This window comes from Silurus aristotelis (genome assembly GCF_946808225.1).
Source record: "Silurus aristotelis genome assembly, chromosome: 25".
NCBI lineage: Eukaryota > Metazoa > Chordata > Actinopteri > Siluriformes > Siluridae > Silurus > Silurus aristotelis.
The window spans coordinates 17514558-17531226 of NC_139598.1; the positions used below are offsets into that span (position 1 = coordinate 17514558).

The 16669-nt window shown below is 38.0% G+C and overlaps 1 protein-coding gene across 2 annotated transcripts in view; it reads right to left on the reverse strand.

The window, feature by feature from the left end:
- thsd7ab (thrombospondin, type I, domain containing 7Ab) overlaps positions 1 to 13498 on the reverse strand; it is a 101009-nt gene extending 87511 nt beyond the window's left edge. For both annotated transcript variants that reach the window (XM_083530407.1, XM_083530406.1), the window contains exon 1: positions 12865 to 13498. In XM_083530407.1, the coding sequence (XP_083386533.1) occupies positions 12865 to 13033 (169 nt within the window). In that variant the 5' untranslated portion in view covers positions 13034 to 13498. The remainder of the gene's footprint in view (positions 1 to 12864) is intronic.
- Positions 13499 to 16669: the final 3171 nt, after the last annotated feature.

The following is a 16669-nucleotide window of genomic DNA, read 5'->3' on the forward strand; positions in this document are numbered from 1 at the left end:
TTTTTTATCAATTTATGTGTTCTCGTGAATGAGCTGGTGCCATAGAAATTTTAACAAATCCTAACCGTGAGCATTCGATATAATATAATTAAAAAAAAGATTGTTTTGTATATGCAGTATGTATATATTCAATATATACATTTGAACACATCTCCTTCAATTATGTTTATTTTTATTTTATTTGTTCAACAATGTACATTACAATTAAGTTCAAGGACATCCTAACTATAAATGGACAACTAAGGAACTATGTAGTAAACAAATAATTTTGATTGTCCGGATAATCTACATTTAGTGTTGGCAAACTCCTGACATTCTTTCATCAGATTCACAAGGTAGTGAATGTTTATCAGTTCACAGGTGTGCCTTGTCAAAAAGATTTCATTGTGACATTTCTTGCCTTCTTTATGTGCTTTAAACACCATCAGTCACCTTGTGAAGTGTATAGAGTCAATAGCCCTATTAGTGCTACTACAACTACTGTACAAATCCACTCAGAGAATTATAAATGTATCTCCAAAACAATCAAATGCTATGATAAAACAGGATCTTATGAGGACCGTCCTAGGAAAAGAAGACTAAGAGCTACCTCTGCTGCAGAAGACAAGTACATATACTATTATATATCATTTTATATATATATATATATATATATATATATATATATATATATATATATATATATATATATATATATATATATATATATATATATATATATATATATATATCTGTGATATGTACTACACTTAAAGCTGATGTTCAACAGCACCTCAAACTGAACAGATTGGAGAACACAACATCGCTGTTATAATCCAATTTTAATCCTCTTTCCAGAGGAACAACTCAGTCAGCAGGGGTGTTTCTCACATCGGTGTGTGTTCAAGGAGAAAAGTGGTGTGGGTGTGTGTGAGTGTGTGAATGCGTTGGACCCTGGCAGACACACTCTTTAGCTCATCAGCACATCCGACTGACCTACATACACATACACACCTACGCATATATATACACACACACACGCACACTCACACACACACACACACACGTACTCACACACACGCACTCACACAGAGCTTTTGCGAGAGCTCCGATGTGCGAGCTCGTTGTCATGGAAAAAGTGCGGAGGCGCATCGATGCCCGAGATTTCTGCATGATGCTGTGCTTCCCACACATATGGAAAGCGTTTAGCGAGCCCTCATCTCACCACAAGAGAGAAAGAAGGAGAGCAAAAGAGATATAGAGAAGAGAGCGAGAGAGAGAGAGAGAGAGAGAGAGAGAGAGAGAGAGAGAGAGAGAGAGAGAGAGAGAGAGAGAGAGTCGAATATATGATGATCATCTTACAGTTTTTGACATCACAGCGATGTTGCCATGGCAGCCACGGTTACACTGTTGTGTCAAGGGGATTGTACCAACGGTGATGTGACGTAATTCAATCCCAAAGTCTCCACGGTCAGTGCTTTGTGACATAGAAAGTCTTGTTTTTTTTCTTTGATTGTTTGTTTGTTTGTTTTAAGCCTGCTAAGGGAACAGGGCGTTTCACAGACAGCATTAAATGTAGTTCTAAATGGATAAAAAGTACAACATCAATACAGATAGTATTGCAATGCCAACTGGCTACAGTGTACAAAGAATAAACCACTTCAGGACATGCTGTTTTAGAGAAATCAGTATCACACCCACTCCTGCATCTATTACATCCTCCAAAATAAACTAATACAATTTAATAATTAAAGTTAATCATTTTTGTGTGTTGAAATCAAAGTGGATTCATGTATTTATAAAAATACAGGAGAGAGAAGATGTTAACCTGCAGGACTGTAATCGCCCGTCACTGGCTCAAGCTCGGGCTCCTGTCAGATGCCTGGAGTGAGCTATAATTGGCAGAGTTATGGAAATAAACTCCTGCAAGCCCTGGAGAATATCACAAGCCCCAGAGGTGTGAATACAAAGGAGCTTCACAATACAGCTGCTCCTGTGTGTGAGTGAGAGCTGAAAAACCACATGGGATTCAGAGCGAGAGACTGACAGATATCGCTTTTCTTTCTTTCTTTCTTTTTGTCTTTTTAATGCCACTACAGTTCAGATCAAGTTCATCGATGTGAAGTGATAACTGAAATAAAGTTGTACAAACCAGGGGGTGGGGGGGGGTGTTGGGGGGGGCTGTTGAAAAGTGAAGGGTGGAGGGACATCCTGAGATGTCCCTCCACCGGATCTGATCCATCCGGATCTGAGTGAAGCTACAGATTGAGGGTCCTGAGATGCGCAAGAGGACAGTGTTTATGATTACAGCGGCAGCACTTTGGTATATATGCATAGCCTTTAGATGGATGGATGGATGGATGGATGGATGGATGGATGGGAGGGACAAAGATACTTGATGTGTCATAGGTTGAGCTAGAGAAGGCGAGACAGTGGTTAACATTCACTTCCTGCATGCTGTGAGGGTTTGTCTGTCCTGAGGCCATCTGGCTTCGTGTGACTAATAAAGGATCCTGTCACACATGATTAGCTGGAGCACGACTGACACTGTCGCTACACATCGGGTCACATTCAGGGCCGCTGGGAACATTGTTCCACCAGAGAGCCTGTCTCTCCAAACTGCACCCTGGGATAACATCCCAATTGCCGTTAATACTCCGTCACGCCAGTCTCTGGAGCCCAAATAGCAAAATTATAATTCGGTACGCTTCGGAGTTTAGTGCGTGCTCTGACAGAGGTGAATTTTATTTACAGAGTCCTAAAATCACTGTCCTCATTAGCCTCTATTGCAGCAAATATTCCTCAAAACTACTGCTATGAAGCAGCCAACAGGGAGCTGATGACTAATCCCAGACGAAACCCTGGACATAAACCGACTATCAAACCAACAGCAATCCAAACAGCGTTCAACAGTCAATTCCGCACTAGCCGAGTGTACACAGGACTTCATACCTTTTAGACCATTCGCAGCATTATTACCCGGAAGAACACCTGATAGATCTGTCAATTAATAAATGTCACAGCTCTCAGGTTTCATTTTCTTGAAGCCTGCTGGAAATAACGCCTCAGGGAAAGGACAGGGAGACATTTCGGAAAAGCGTGGCTGAACACTCAGGGGCACGTTTCATCAGGTGACTGCTTGCGGACATGGCTATGAGTGAAACTCGTTTGAAATGTTCTCCGGAGCTTGAGATGAGAGGAAATTCCTCAGTGTTAACACGTTCAAATCCGATCTAAACAATTTTCCCAAATAGTGAGAGAGATTTGGGTAAAATAAATGCTCTATAAATATCCTGTGCTCCGTCGTCAGAATACAAGAGTATTTACACCACTGCTATTTATTCCCTTTACATTATTGTACATTAATGTGCTTGAATTCCAGTTTGGAGGAAACACCAAGACACACTGGGGTTGATCCTCAGCAAATTGCAGTGGTGGATGGTAAGGAGGACAACATTTTGTACACACCTGACCATACGTATGGTATCTGCCTCTTTTCACAGATGGAAAGTAATGAAGTACAAATAGTTCGTTAGTGAACTTAAGTAGATTTTACTGCTATCAGTATTTTACTTCACTATTTATTTTTCGAACTTTTTACTTTCACTCATTACGTTTTTTAAACAAATACCTGTACTTTCTACTTCTTACATTTTAAAAGCAGACTTGTTACTGTAGTTTTATTAGGTGACATGATCAAAACAATTTTCTTCCCATTGGCACTATTTTAAGCCCATCAACCTATTTCTTGTCAATGCCTTTTTCAACCAACCACCTACAGAAGGAGACACATTCCTGATAATTTGATCGTTTTGCTCTTCTTGTGTTTTATATGGTGGATGTTCAGCCTGAATACACTCATTAAACAACAAAAGATTTTGGTATTAATAAATTAATATGATGTGAGGTCCAGTTTCCAGCATAACACTAAAACAGGTAGTAGTCATGACTAATAAGTACATGTCAGAGCCCAAACTTCTTTACTTTAAAAAAAAGTGTGACTACACTTTTTCAAGTTATTTTAAAACACGAGTATCTGTACTTCTACTTGAGTGAAGGATGTATGTACTTTTACCATCTCTGCTTCTTTTTGAACATCCACTCTCCTGGGAAGATGTTCCACTAGAATTTGGAGTGTGCTTGTAGAGATTTGTGGAGATTTATTCAGACACAAGGGTGTCAGTAAAGTCAGGTACTGATGTAGGTGAGTTGAGGAGGACTGTGGTGGGGTCAGCGTTCACATTCATCCCAAAGGTTTTCAATAGGGTTTAGAGCTCTATAGCAGGAGATCTTCCACTCCACTCCAGTGATCGAATTGAGTCAAGTCTTACAGGGGGTCCCCAGTTTTTGTATAATTCATATATGTTTTACAAAAATAATCTTGGGGACCTCCATAAATCTATTTTTTACTTGTTATTGGGGGATCCAGGACCTCCCATAAGATATTAGGGACCCCCCATAACATAGCTAGTTTTGTGCATAATCATGCTGAACAGGTTTGGGTCTCCTAGTTCAAGAGGAGGGAAAATTTAATGCTAATTGTGTGCCTCCAATTTTGTCTCATATGGCTAGGAAAGTCAGGTGTCCTAATACTTTTGTCCATATAGTGAATATAAAACGCTGTTACCACTTTAGCTAAGTAAGGTACATACCATAAGTAGCTAGCTGCTTAGGTGCTATTGTTGGTCTAATCAAGGTCTAACAAGCAGCTAAAGTCTCCAAATGAATCAATACAGGCATTGCTAAGTTGGTGTTTTTTCACTAGAGGATGTATGTGGACTTTGGGGGGAGGTGGAGGTTAAGACAGACTTTGTAGAGTACGTTGATTGTGAAGTCAGTAAGCAGTGCTAATAAAGTCCCACTGAGAACACTTACATTGCTCTCTCGCATCCGCATTGATCCGCTGTCGCACTAATCTACAGAACAAGACGTTAAACATAGATTTCTACGGAAGGTGCTTCACGTTGCCGTGATAAGACAGGAGCGTAATCAAGTGATGGTGTGGGTTCATGTGTCATTCCTTTTAATCAGCTCCCTGAAGTCTTTAAGTGCTTGTTATAAAGTACAGGTTGAATTGCAACTAAATCCTCAGGCTTATCAAGCTGTTCCGTGTCTTTAAAATAAAAAAAATAAAAAAACAGCAACAGCAGATAATCTGCTGCTCTGCTGTGGCACGAGAAGAGAAACAAGAGAAACAACTTTAAATGGGTGTGTTTCAATCGAAAGGAAATAAAAACAAAAAAAAAGTAAAACACTGTAAAGAGAATGAAATACACACTATGATCATTATTTATTTATTTTACATAAATTGTAGATGGTTGGGGTTCTAGTTGTTTTTAAGATTTTCATCCATTTCTTCTTCTAATGCAAAAGAAAAATTATTTCCATAGTAAAAACAACAAGAGAAACTCCATTATTGATTCATTGCTTATAATCTCTCAAAGTCAACAAAGGAACATTTTTTCTTCTTCAACATCCGAAAGTCACCTGAACTCACCAGCTCACTATGATTGAAGTCCAGATCACACTGTTGCTAGATGAGTTCTGTTCCAGGACAATGGCTGCATTTCTAGCTTTCACTCCTGCCTCTAGGCCAGTAAAAATGCTGTATCTGTTCCTGCCTCATGAATCTGTCAGCTAATCATATACACAGAACTGAAAGAGATCTCTCAATTCTCAGGCTTTTGGCTAAGACATGACAGGTCAAGCTTTGTGTATAATGCAACTCAAATACAAAAAAATAACCAGAGAATGATCTTTAATCCGCACAGTGCTGTAGTATCTTTATTTAAGCCATGACATTCCGAATGTTGGAGTGAAAAAACTGCCTGGAATAAAGAGAATATTCCTGAAGATCTTGACCATTAAAAATACAATAAGGAGATTTTGGACTGTAATGCTGGGGTTTAGTTTTAAAGAGGGTAAAAAAAATGGATGCTGTAATTAAATCTTTTTGGGGGAAAAAGGACAGCTTCGACCTTCAACATCTCCACGGTGAGAGAATAAAAACTGGTAAGGCCAGAGAAGAAAAGTTTTATTAGTGTTCCAAGAAGCAGAACCCGTTCATTTTGTTTAAGGATTTCAAAGGGAATGTAAAACTGTCAGAGTTTTGTGACAATGTGAAGCTAAAAGGATAAAATAATTACCCCTTGCATCTCAAAATGTAATGGTTTGGACCTAGACTCATAAAATCCTCAAGTAATGTGATGAGAACTATTCTTCTCCTTCAGTGATAATCATCACATCCTTTACTGCAGGCATAGTGTCATATAATGTACACATTTATTACTCGATCAGTGTGAATAGTGGATTGTGATTGGCTGAAAGTTCAGGTGTGAGTTCAGAATGTTGAACACACAGGTTTATATATATATATATATATATATATATATATATATATATATATATATATATATATATATATATATATATATATACATAAAAAGTATAAAAAAAAAAACTAAGCTTTATTTTAATCAATATAGTCAGTTGTGCACTTCAAACATCACTGCTAATAACAGACAGACGCTCCATTAAAACGTTAACAACCCGAACAGAACAGAGGTGTTCACATTTATAAAAGTGGTCTCCAGTGTGAGGGTCTAACACATCATAGGTAAGGTTATGACTTTAATGCTTTCTACAAAGGACTTAACAAGTAAAATAATTATTTTCTTTTTTGAACATCCCAGTCCACATTAACTCCCCATTTTCTGATAAAAATAACCTCCACTCTTGTGGAAAAATGCTCCACTAGATTTTAGAGTATAGCAGGAGACCTTTCATTCTAACCCTTGTTGAAATCATATCTTCATGGAGCTCGCTTTGTGCACAGAGGCATTTTCATGTTGGAACAGGTTTGGGTCTCCTAGTTCAACTAAAGAGAACATTTTATACTGCCTTATCCAAAGACGTCCTAAACAATTGTATGCCTTTAACTTTCTGGTAACAGTTTGGATAAGAACCACATATATTGGAAAAGTCCTAATTCTTTTGTCAATGTTGTGTATCAAAAGGTAAATGAGGTAACTTATGCATGTTATTTCATCACTTCTCGTAATTCGTCCTGCTCCACTTTCAATGCACTTTCAATGCAAGTGTAATTTGCTGTATAAGAGTAGCGTCTGGCTGTCACTCCAAGTGAATAATGACTTTAGAGAAATTCACCTTCATTTGTATGCATGTCCCAAATTCGAGGGCTGTAAAATTAGCCATTGTATAGTTATCGAGGGAGCTAGCTCGTTTACCTGCAGGTATGATCAGAACGACGGATGGAAAAGGGTTGCATTTAAATGCGTCCGCTAAATAAGTTGGGTGATTTGTCAGGATCCGACGCCACGAACGCACTCACATCAAAGCTGTCTGGCTTTCTTTTCCCCTCGTGAGCCACAATTTGCTCATTTAATAGCAAATTATAATCAGGTTATTCTCAGAATGAGGCTGAGGTTGAAAGGGAAGAACATGCAAAAGAACAGAAGGTCATGCTAAGCATTTTAAACAAAACAAAACAAAACCGTGCTTAGCATTTATACAACTCAGAATGTCAACATAAGGTCCTGCTAAATGTAATTATTAAGATCAGACTCAAATGCTAATTAAGAAGACTTACAAGCTAAAACGTATATATATATATATATATATATATATATATATATATATATATATATATATATATATATATATATATATATATATATATATATACATATATATATATATATATATATATATATATATATATATATATATATATATATATATGCTAGTTTGAAAACATGCTTGTTAATGCTAGGACAAGGAAGTTAATAGTTCTACATCCTGGTTAAACCTTTATTTTTCATGCTAGGTCTAAAGTTATGTGCTAAAACCAGAAAAGAAAGAAAAGAAAAGGCTAAGTTGAAATGCTGAGAAAGAAAACAGAAAGCAAGAACTATGTCTTAACATGAAGAGCATGCGAGGTCTGATGTTGAGATGGCGAAGACAAACAAGACAACAGTATTTATATCTATATACTAAAAACATGCTAGGTCTGCATGTAAATGAAGACATCAGTAAGCTAGATCTGTGTGTTAAATTAGAGATTACACTATTTATAGCTACATGCTAAGGTAGAAAGGAACTAGGCCATGTAAATAGAGGAGAACTAGTCTACTCTACATGCAAAGACTGAGAAGATCTGGCTTAATCTGTATGTTAACATAACTTTATCATGTTAACAGGGTGAAACACATTGAGTCTTTATTAAAAGAAAAATCTAACTCTGCATGCTCGGATTGAAAAAACAAATATGGATGAGAACATGCTAGACATAAGAGAGAAGAGAAAATGCACATGGCTACATGATTATAAACGATTTGAGAGAAATGCTAAGATGTATGAAGATCATGCTAGCTTTCCATGCCAAAAAACACTAAGATAGAAGTGTTAGAGATTAGGCTATTTATAGCTTCATTCTAAAGTCTAAATGTGTAAATAGGGGAGAACTAGCTTGCTCTGTGTGCTAAATATAAGATGTGGAAAAGAAAATGCTAGGTCCACATGCTAATTAAATATGTGTGGAATGCTAAGGTATAGAAAACTTGATATGCATAGCTTTTTTTTCTCCCCCTTGCTAGTGAAAAGCAGTACAGTGTTAGCATAAAGAACATGCTAGGACTGGATGGTGAGAGAATGAAAAAGACCCTGTGTATGTGTTTATACTAAGCAAGAGAAAAATATGCTAGTAATTTTGCTGTTTATAACTCCATGCAAGAAAAGATGAGACCTAGCTTGCTCTAAGTGCTAAAGATAAAATAGGGAAAATGAAATTCTACATCTGTATGCTAATAAAAGATTTGCGTTTAGCACTGAGATATGAGGCAGAATCATATATTTACATGCTAGGTCTAAATGCTAAGATGATAGAAGTGATTTGTAACTAGCTGTGGCTGAGGCGGCTTGCTTACACCAAACAGCTCGACATAATTCAGTCAGCTAAACTACAGAGGCTTAAAAATGAAATAATATAATGCTAACGCTCTGACCAAGCAAATGTAAGATGAGAGTGACTTCCTGTAAGCACAAGAATCTGCATAAACACGGTGAAAAACATCAGCTAGTCTTTGGATTGAACCTATTTTTTAAACTCTGGATTATTTAAATAAGGTGTCAAATGCTAATGAGGTGCAAAAGTAATAATACTGTAAGCACGCTAGTACGTAATGAAGTTAATGTGTTTAAACGTCTCTGAATCCAGCTCGAAGATGAAGAAGGAAAATGCTAATGAGAGAGAAAATAGAGGCATCTGGGCCTCGATCCAGGTGTTAGCGCGATGGCAAGCGGAGGGCGGGCTTGTTTGGTTTCAGAGTAATTAACGTGACAGGCAGGACCAAGAAGCTGAGACACTTCTGAAGTGCTGACGAGCTCATCTGAGTTAGCATGGTGCCACTTGTGTAAAAAAAAGAAAAAGAAAAAAGTAATGAGATGTGTGAGAGAGCGATGGAGTTTAAAATGGGCAGCTGGTGTCGTTAGTGTCGATCGATTAATTGCTCAGCACTCTGGTCTGATGTGAGGCGCGATCGTCTGTGCAGAGTTCGTTAAATGACACAGATACTTTAACAACCTTTCAGTGGCTCCCAGGACTTGTAGGAGAGAATTTAGCGATGACTGTCCATCTGCGTGTGTTCGATATTCTATTCAACGGGACGGATATTTCCCAGAAGGCCGAGCCGACTTGAAGGTCAGACAGACTATGTGTTGGATAAAGAGTCTGGGGAAGGAGCATTAATTGTGGCGAAGCGGCAGAACTAATCCCGTCCTTTCCTAAGGTTAAAGGATGGAACAGGAGCAGAATAACTTTTAGATTCATTAGACGTGTTAAAAGCAAAACGCATCGAGAATGACTTAATGTGCATAAATTATTCGAAATAGAGAAAAATTTAAGTTTGGAAGGAATAATACAGGACAGCAAGTTAGATCTGCATTAGACTTTTGTCCTACCTGAGAAAAGTTTTAGATAGTTACAGTGCTGTGAAATAAATATTTGCATATATTTTTTTATATTCTATTTGCATATTTGTCTCGCTTTAATTATTCAGATCATCAAGCAAATTTTTTAATTGCAAAAAGATAACCCAAATTAATACAACATGCAGTTTTTAAATGATGGTTTCATTTATTAAGAGTAAAAAAGCTGTCCAAACCTGCCTGGCCCTATGTGAAAAAGTAATTACCCCTAAACCTAGTAACCAATTGTGTGATAAATGGCAATATTCTTTGCAGAATTATTTTAATTCAGCCACACTGAATCCCGAATCTATTCTTTCTTCTTTAAATTAAGCCAATCTTTTTCCTGACCTTCTGCTTTAGCAATGACATCAACATCATCGTCATCATCATCATCGACTTCGACAGCAGATATATTGTTTTACTGCACACACAATAAAGAAGAGATGAACCAATTTCGTCAGTTCGGAGCCCAAGTCCCTGTTCTTCATTGAATTCATTATGCATACGTGACATCATACGTAAAAAAAACAGCATTTTCCCAGCCTCTAGCATGTGCAATAACATTATTTACACCATTCGAGCACTCAAAAGCTCATCACCGTAGGCGAAGAGCGAGGATCCTGGCACACCTGTCCTCACACGAGCGTACGAGCTTGCAGGGACGATCTAATCACGGTGCGATTAAACAGCCCTCATGCTAATTAGCATGAAACAAGACCCATTGTTACAGTGTTTTACAGCAAAAAAACATGCACAGCAGAAAAACGCAATGTGTAATTAACCTCTAAAGTAAGAAATAAAGAGATAAAAGGCTCCTCTCTGCGATTCGTCTGATTCACAGTCCTTAACTGTTTTCCTGGTTCAAACCAGGCCCTTTTAATCTCCTTACTTAGCTACATTCTTTTTTTAAAAGAAAAAAACCCATGAGGCGACAGCGCATTGATTCGGGATCGTTGCAGCCCGAAGGAAAGACCAAGGCACCCGTTCACGCTCTGCACCATAAATTGGCAAGTTGAAGGAAACAAGTCGTAACAAATAACAGAGCGTTTACACGAAAGCGAGCAGCACTCGGAGAGCACAATGTCTCAGAGATTTACTGCCTATCAGGCAGCGCCTTTAATCACGTTTCCTTTTTTACGAGCACGTAAAAATAAAAACATACAAAGTAATCCACTCAGCTTCAATGGCAGCAGCAATGAAACAAGTCATTACAATCAAGGCAACATTAGTAGCTTTCACATTGTTAACATAGCATTAAAAGCAGTTATAGTGTGTCAAGTGTTCGATTTATTGTGTAGAAGAGCATCACTGACTGTAGGGCAGCTACAAAGCACAGGGTTTCAAAATCAGTACACTGGTTTTAGTACATTATCAGTATTAAGATTAAAACAGGTTACAATTCATTCATATGGTGTGATCGAAGGAGTCTACAGTGTCAGCACTGTAACAGTCAGAGTACATTTTTTGGAATTTATTTATTTATTTTTTTACGAACAATCCAGGAGCATAAGTGTAACTCAAATCGGATAAAATGTTGTTCTTTATCTAAGAGAAAAATCTAAACGCTTTCAATAATTTTTGTTATACAAGTGGAATAAAACACTTCAGAACATTGTGTTTTAGTAAGATAAACATCAATGGGATAGTAAGTGCACTTTTCCCACTATAGTGTTTTAGTCTCGGATGAAGAATGAGCTGATTTTGGAACCAAACAGTACAGGAACTGTAATAAATAGACATTTGGGACAACCCAGATGAGGATGGGTTCCATTTTTAATCTGTTTCCTCTCACGGTTTGTGTCTCATGCAATCTTTTTCCTTCACTATATTTATTAGAATTATAAATACACTTATACAAACTAAACTTAAAAAAAATTCTAACTTTATAACCTTTTTCTCTGTAAAGCTGTTTTGGGATGATGTCTGTTGTTAAAACACCTGTTGTTGTTAATTATTGAGATCATTTGTCTGTCTACAAATAAAAATGCACTGAATTTGTTGGGGTCAATCTTCCTGCTGAATCAGTTACGAGATCTTTGCTTTGCTTACTAGTTTCTATTTATTTCTATATTGTTTACTGGATAGATAATAGAAGGTACCATGAGATATTACGGTGACTAATTGAACAGGGCCTCATGGGGTTGGTTACAAGGTGGACGAAAAGGATTATCTAATAATGCAGATTTCACCATTTGATTATAGAAGATCCAAAAAATTTACATGCAAATGCATTCTTATCATGGCAACACAATATATTATCTAATATATACAGTAATTCAAACCTAATGTGCAGGAACACTAATGCACCAGAAGACCTATCTGGATAGATCTGGAGTCTATCAAAGGAACGCTGTGTGTAATGCAGGAAGTCCTTCACCAGGCACCAAATACATTCTTGCACTCAATCACACCTAGAGGGCAAGTTAGAGTCACTCATACACCTCCTGGCTTGCTTTAGGAAAGGTGGAAGGAAACTTGGAGGAAGAACCAATGCAGAAAACTGAGCTCAGAATTAAATCAATGAAAAAATCCCACCATAAAAATCTTGCCATGATCATTGTGCTGGAAAAAAAAAAAAAACAGCTGAACAAAAATGGCTGATCCAAAAAAAAACAGTCTAAAGAACCTTTAAGTGTGTAGCTTTATAAAAGAGGTTAGACTTTCATCTTCCAGACAAAAGTGAACCATCAGATCTTGGAATGGTTCCTATGGAGTAACCAACTACGCATGCAATAATGACCGATTCGATTATTCTTCAACATGAAATGTTATATTAGTTATAGCACTGCTGCAAAGAAATAAACCCAGTTATGAATTCAGATCCTGAAACACACACACACACACTTTACCCAAGAACATCCCCCACTGCCCTAATTATGAGCGTGGAAGCAGCCATACCTGTTTCCCAGAAGTACACTGACTTGCTGTCTCTTGAGGTTTGAGCAGGAACACTCCGGATTCCGCAGCACACTAACACAAGTCTCCAAACACACACGTACGCTCCACTCCACCCTGTCCACGTGCTGGACGTGCGGGTCATCCGTGCCCCCCTGACCCCCGACCCCATTGCTCGTCTCGACCCAGAAAATCCAGCCGGTCCGAGTGAGACAGAACAAGGAAGAAGGTCCTACTGAGAAGACGCAGACTATCCTTGAAGCCTTGAATGATGGATGCAGAGTGTTAGAGCTCCAGTTCTCTCGTCCTTCTCCACTCGTTTCTCTGAGTGCTCAGGAGATGATAGAGAAGAGGATGTGAGTGGGGATGCTGCTGCCTCGTCTGTCCTCCGACTACTGCAGCTAACTGACGCGACACACACACACTCTCTCTCTTTCTCTCTCTCCCTCTCTCTCTCCTCCTCTCTCTCTCTCTCAGCCTCCCTCCCTTTTTCTCAGCTTTTCCCTCGGCTTCTTTCGTCCTCTCTCACCCACCCCCTTTTCCTCCTCTTCTTTTTTTGCTCTGAGCAGGAGGATGTACCCTCAACTCCATGCTCCGGTGATGCTAATGGAGACAAGATCAGAGCAAAGCTTGTGCTGTCGCTAGGCGAGAAACGACCAGAATAAAAAAGCATAAAATAGAGAGAATATAAATAATACAGAGAAGCTTTCTTTGAGTGCCGTGAATAGGAAAGAAGGAAGTCACGAAATGACAGAATCGCATGAAGCAGCTCCGTGTCAAGTTTTATTATCCCTAATTTGCACCTATAATCCGCCGGTTTGAGGATAAAAAGACAGCAGAAAGCAAAGACACGCTCTTCATCTAATATATCAACAGTCAATCAAAGCCTGATGAGGCAATAACTTCTCAGCAAACCCCGACGATTTAATCCGCTTCTCTAAGGTCAAAAAACACTCATAAGGTCTTAATAAGACGTCGCGTGGGAGTGTGTTAAATGTCAGCGTGAAAGCGGATGCTACGGCGTCTGAAGGTTAGCAGGTCGGCTTTGATCAGAGCCAGGGAGATATGCGACAGGTGGATTAAGTGGTGACGGAAAACAAAACAGTCCGTGGAAAAGGATTACGAATTTGAGTGCATGGTGAAGTGTGGAGTCAGAGTCAGGCAGGCAGTCTTTAAGCAGCACAGCAGTCATTAACCAGTAATTAGCATCAGTCTGATGAGAAGAAATTAGAAAATATTGTGAAATGAGCGACTGATCACGTGTAGCTCATTAGTGTATATTAGGTGTGTAACGGTACACAAAAATCACAGTTCGGTACGTACCTTGGTTTTTAAGTCATGGTTCGGTTAAATTTTGGTGCATTAGTGGGAAGAAACACGGAGCATAAAATTGCTTGCCGTTTTTTATTAATGCAGTTTATTATTATTAGCATTTGTAAACATCAAAGGTTTACTTTTTTAAAATAATTAAAAAATATTAAAAAATATATTTTTTAATAATATCAAAAAATTATATATATATATATATATATATATATATATATATATATATATATATATATATATATATATATATATATATATATATATATATACATACACACACACATCTATTTAATGCAATACACGTTTTATTATATCAATTAATTTGAGTCATCAATTAAACTAGCACAAATTAAATTGATTAAATAAAATAAAATGAAAGGGAAAATTACATTAAATAGACCCCATTTGGGTAATACAGATGTGTATATAAGTGTGTGTGTTAAATTGAATTAAATTAGATTAAATTAAATATTGAATATGATTGATATGATCTATATAACTGTTCTACTTATTTCAGCAAACTTTAACAAATGTCTTTATTCCTTCCATCCTTCGTTCATTCACTCCCTTAATATGCAACATTATCAGGATTTTCACCTTTTAAGAGAATTTCTTGAAGCTGTACATAAAGCACAAAAGATTCCATATCGCAAGAATGTCGTGAAAACAAAAGTGGCAGCGATTTCGCACAAAACAAAATCTGTCTTTTTACAGTGCACTACAAAATTTTTTTCGCCGCATTACACATCGTATTTTCGGTACGGCGCGAGTAGCCACAGTGACGCTGCGCTAAATTTAGTTACATTTTATACCCCTGGCATTGTTGTGTATGGTTTCATGTTTAACAATAAAAAAAAAAAGGGACACTGTGCTCAAAGTGCGAGACTAAACAAACTTACGGTCCTCCCCTTAATACATTCGTAAGGGAACTCAGATTTTAACTATGTTCCACACAGAGAAAGAATTATATTTGGTGCACATGTTGTTAGACAGAGAGGTATGCGTACATATTTTCTACTTATCAACTTCAAAACAAATTCAGACATCTCATCTTTTCTGGGTCCATGGCACTAGTTAGCATCGTTGACATGAAGTGCTTTGGTGATACAAAACATGGCCACTACAGTGCATGTGGTGTTGGTCATTGGATTTCTGTCTTGCTGCTTTAGTAACAATTTTTATAGCACTGCAATATTTAAACACAATCTTTAGACCAAATTGTAACTAGCGCTCCATCTGTCACAGTCTATCTCCAAACATGTCAGTCAGTGTTCACCACTATTACACTCTCAAATTAAAGAAAGACCCACATACACAGTTTCATAGTCGTCACACACCACCCACCCACTTAAAAAGCAAAAACTCCCTGCTCTACGCTGTCACACATCAAACCACGCTCATTCATGGAGACCAGGCCTGTCAGCTCTAATCCACCTCTAATCTCCCGCCCAGAGCTCTGATGTGTTCTGCTTCCTCGATTAGAGTTCTGGAAAAAAGGTAGTGTGAACAAAGACTCCAGAATAATCTCATCAACATCTCCGAGTCTCTGTGTCGTTTCATAATGGGAACGCACAGAGCGCAAAAACACAACATCAAACTCCGGTCCTTAAACCGTTATTCAGCTCTGTGTGTAGATTTATTTTACATCATTATCCGCATATGTTCTACTGAGCTTCAAGACACGCTGTTGCACAATACGGGTAAATGTATTAAGACACTTTTGCAGTCGTATAAGCTTTTTCGCTATAGTTTCCTCAAAGTAGGGGTGTTGTATCATGAAATGTTCCCTTCACTTGAACTAGGAGACCCAAACCTGTTCCAGGATGACAATGCCCATGTGCACAAAGTCAGCTCCCTGAATATATGCTTTACATGGTTTGAAGTGCAAGATCTCCTGCTATAGAGCTCCCACCCTATTGAACTTCTTTGAAATGAATGTGAACACTGACCCCAGGCTTCCTCACCTCACCTACATCAGTACCTGACTTTAGTAACGCCCTTGATGGCTCTGGAAGCACACTGCAAAATCTAGTGGAATTGTATGTCATTTCTAAACACTGGAGAAAAACCCTTTTTTAAATGTTACGTTGTGGAATCCTGCTAAAAGAAGCTACCAGTAAATGAAGCCTGTACCTGCTTTTAGAACATTTTTAAACCTTTTGAAACTCCTGACATTCTGCTCTACAACAATGGACGAATTTCTCCATCCAGCTGCCTCCACAAGTTTCTCAACAACACTGAGTGCCTGTGACTCAGAGAAACAACAGGAAGTCAAGAACAGGCCGATATAGGAAATATGCCGAAGAGTGACTGAGCGTTGAATAGAGGACTGACTACATTCCTAATGTCCTTTCGGATGGTTTGCTGAAAGCTGTGGTGTTGTTTAGAGATTAAATAGAAAAAAATTATTATTTTATTATTTTTGTTCTCTTTTTGATCCAGTGTGTTTGTCATGCAGGCGCAAGCTCAGGCCTTGCTGCAC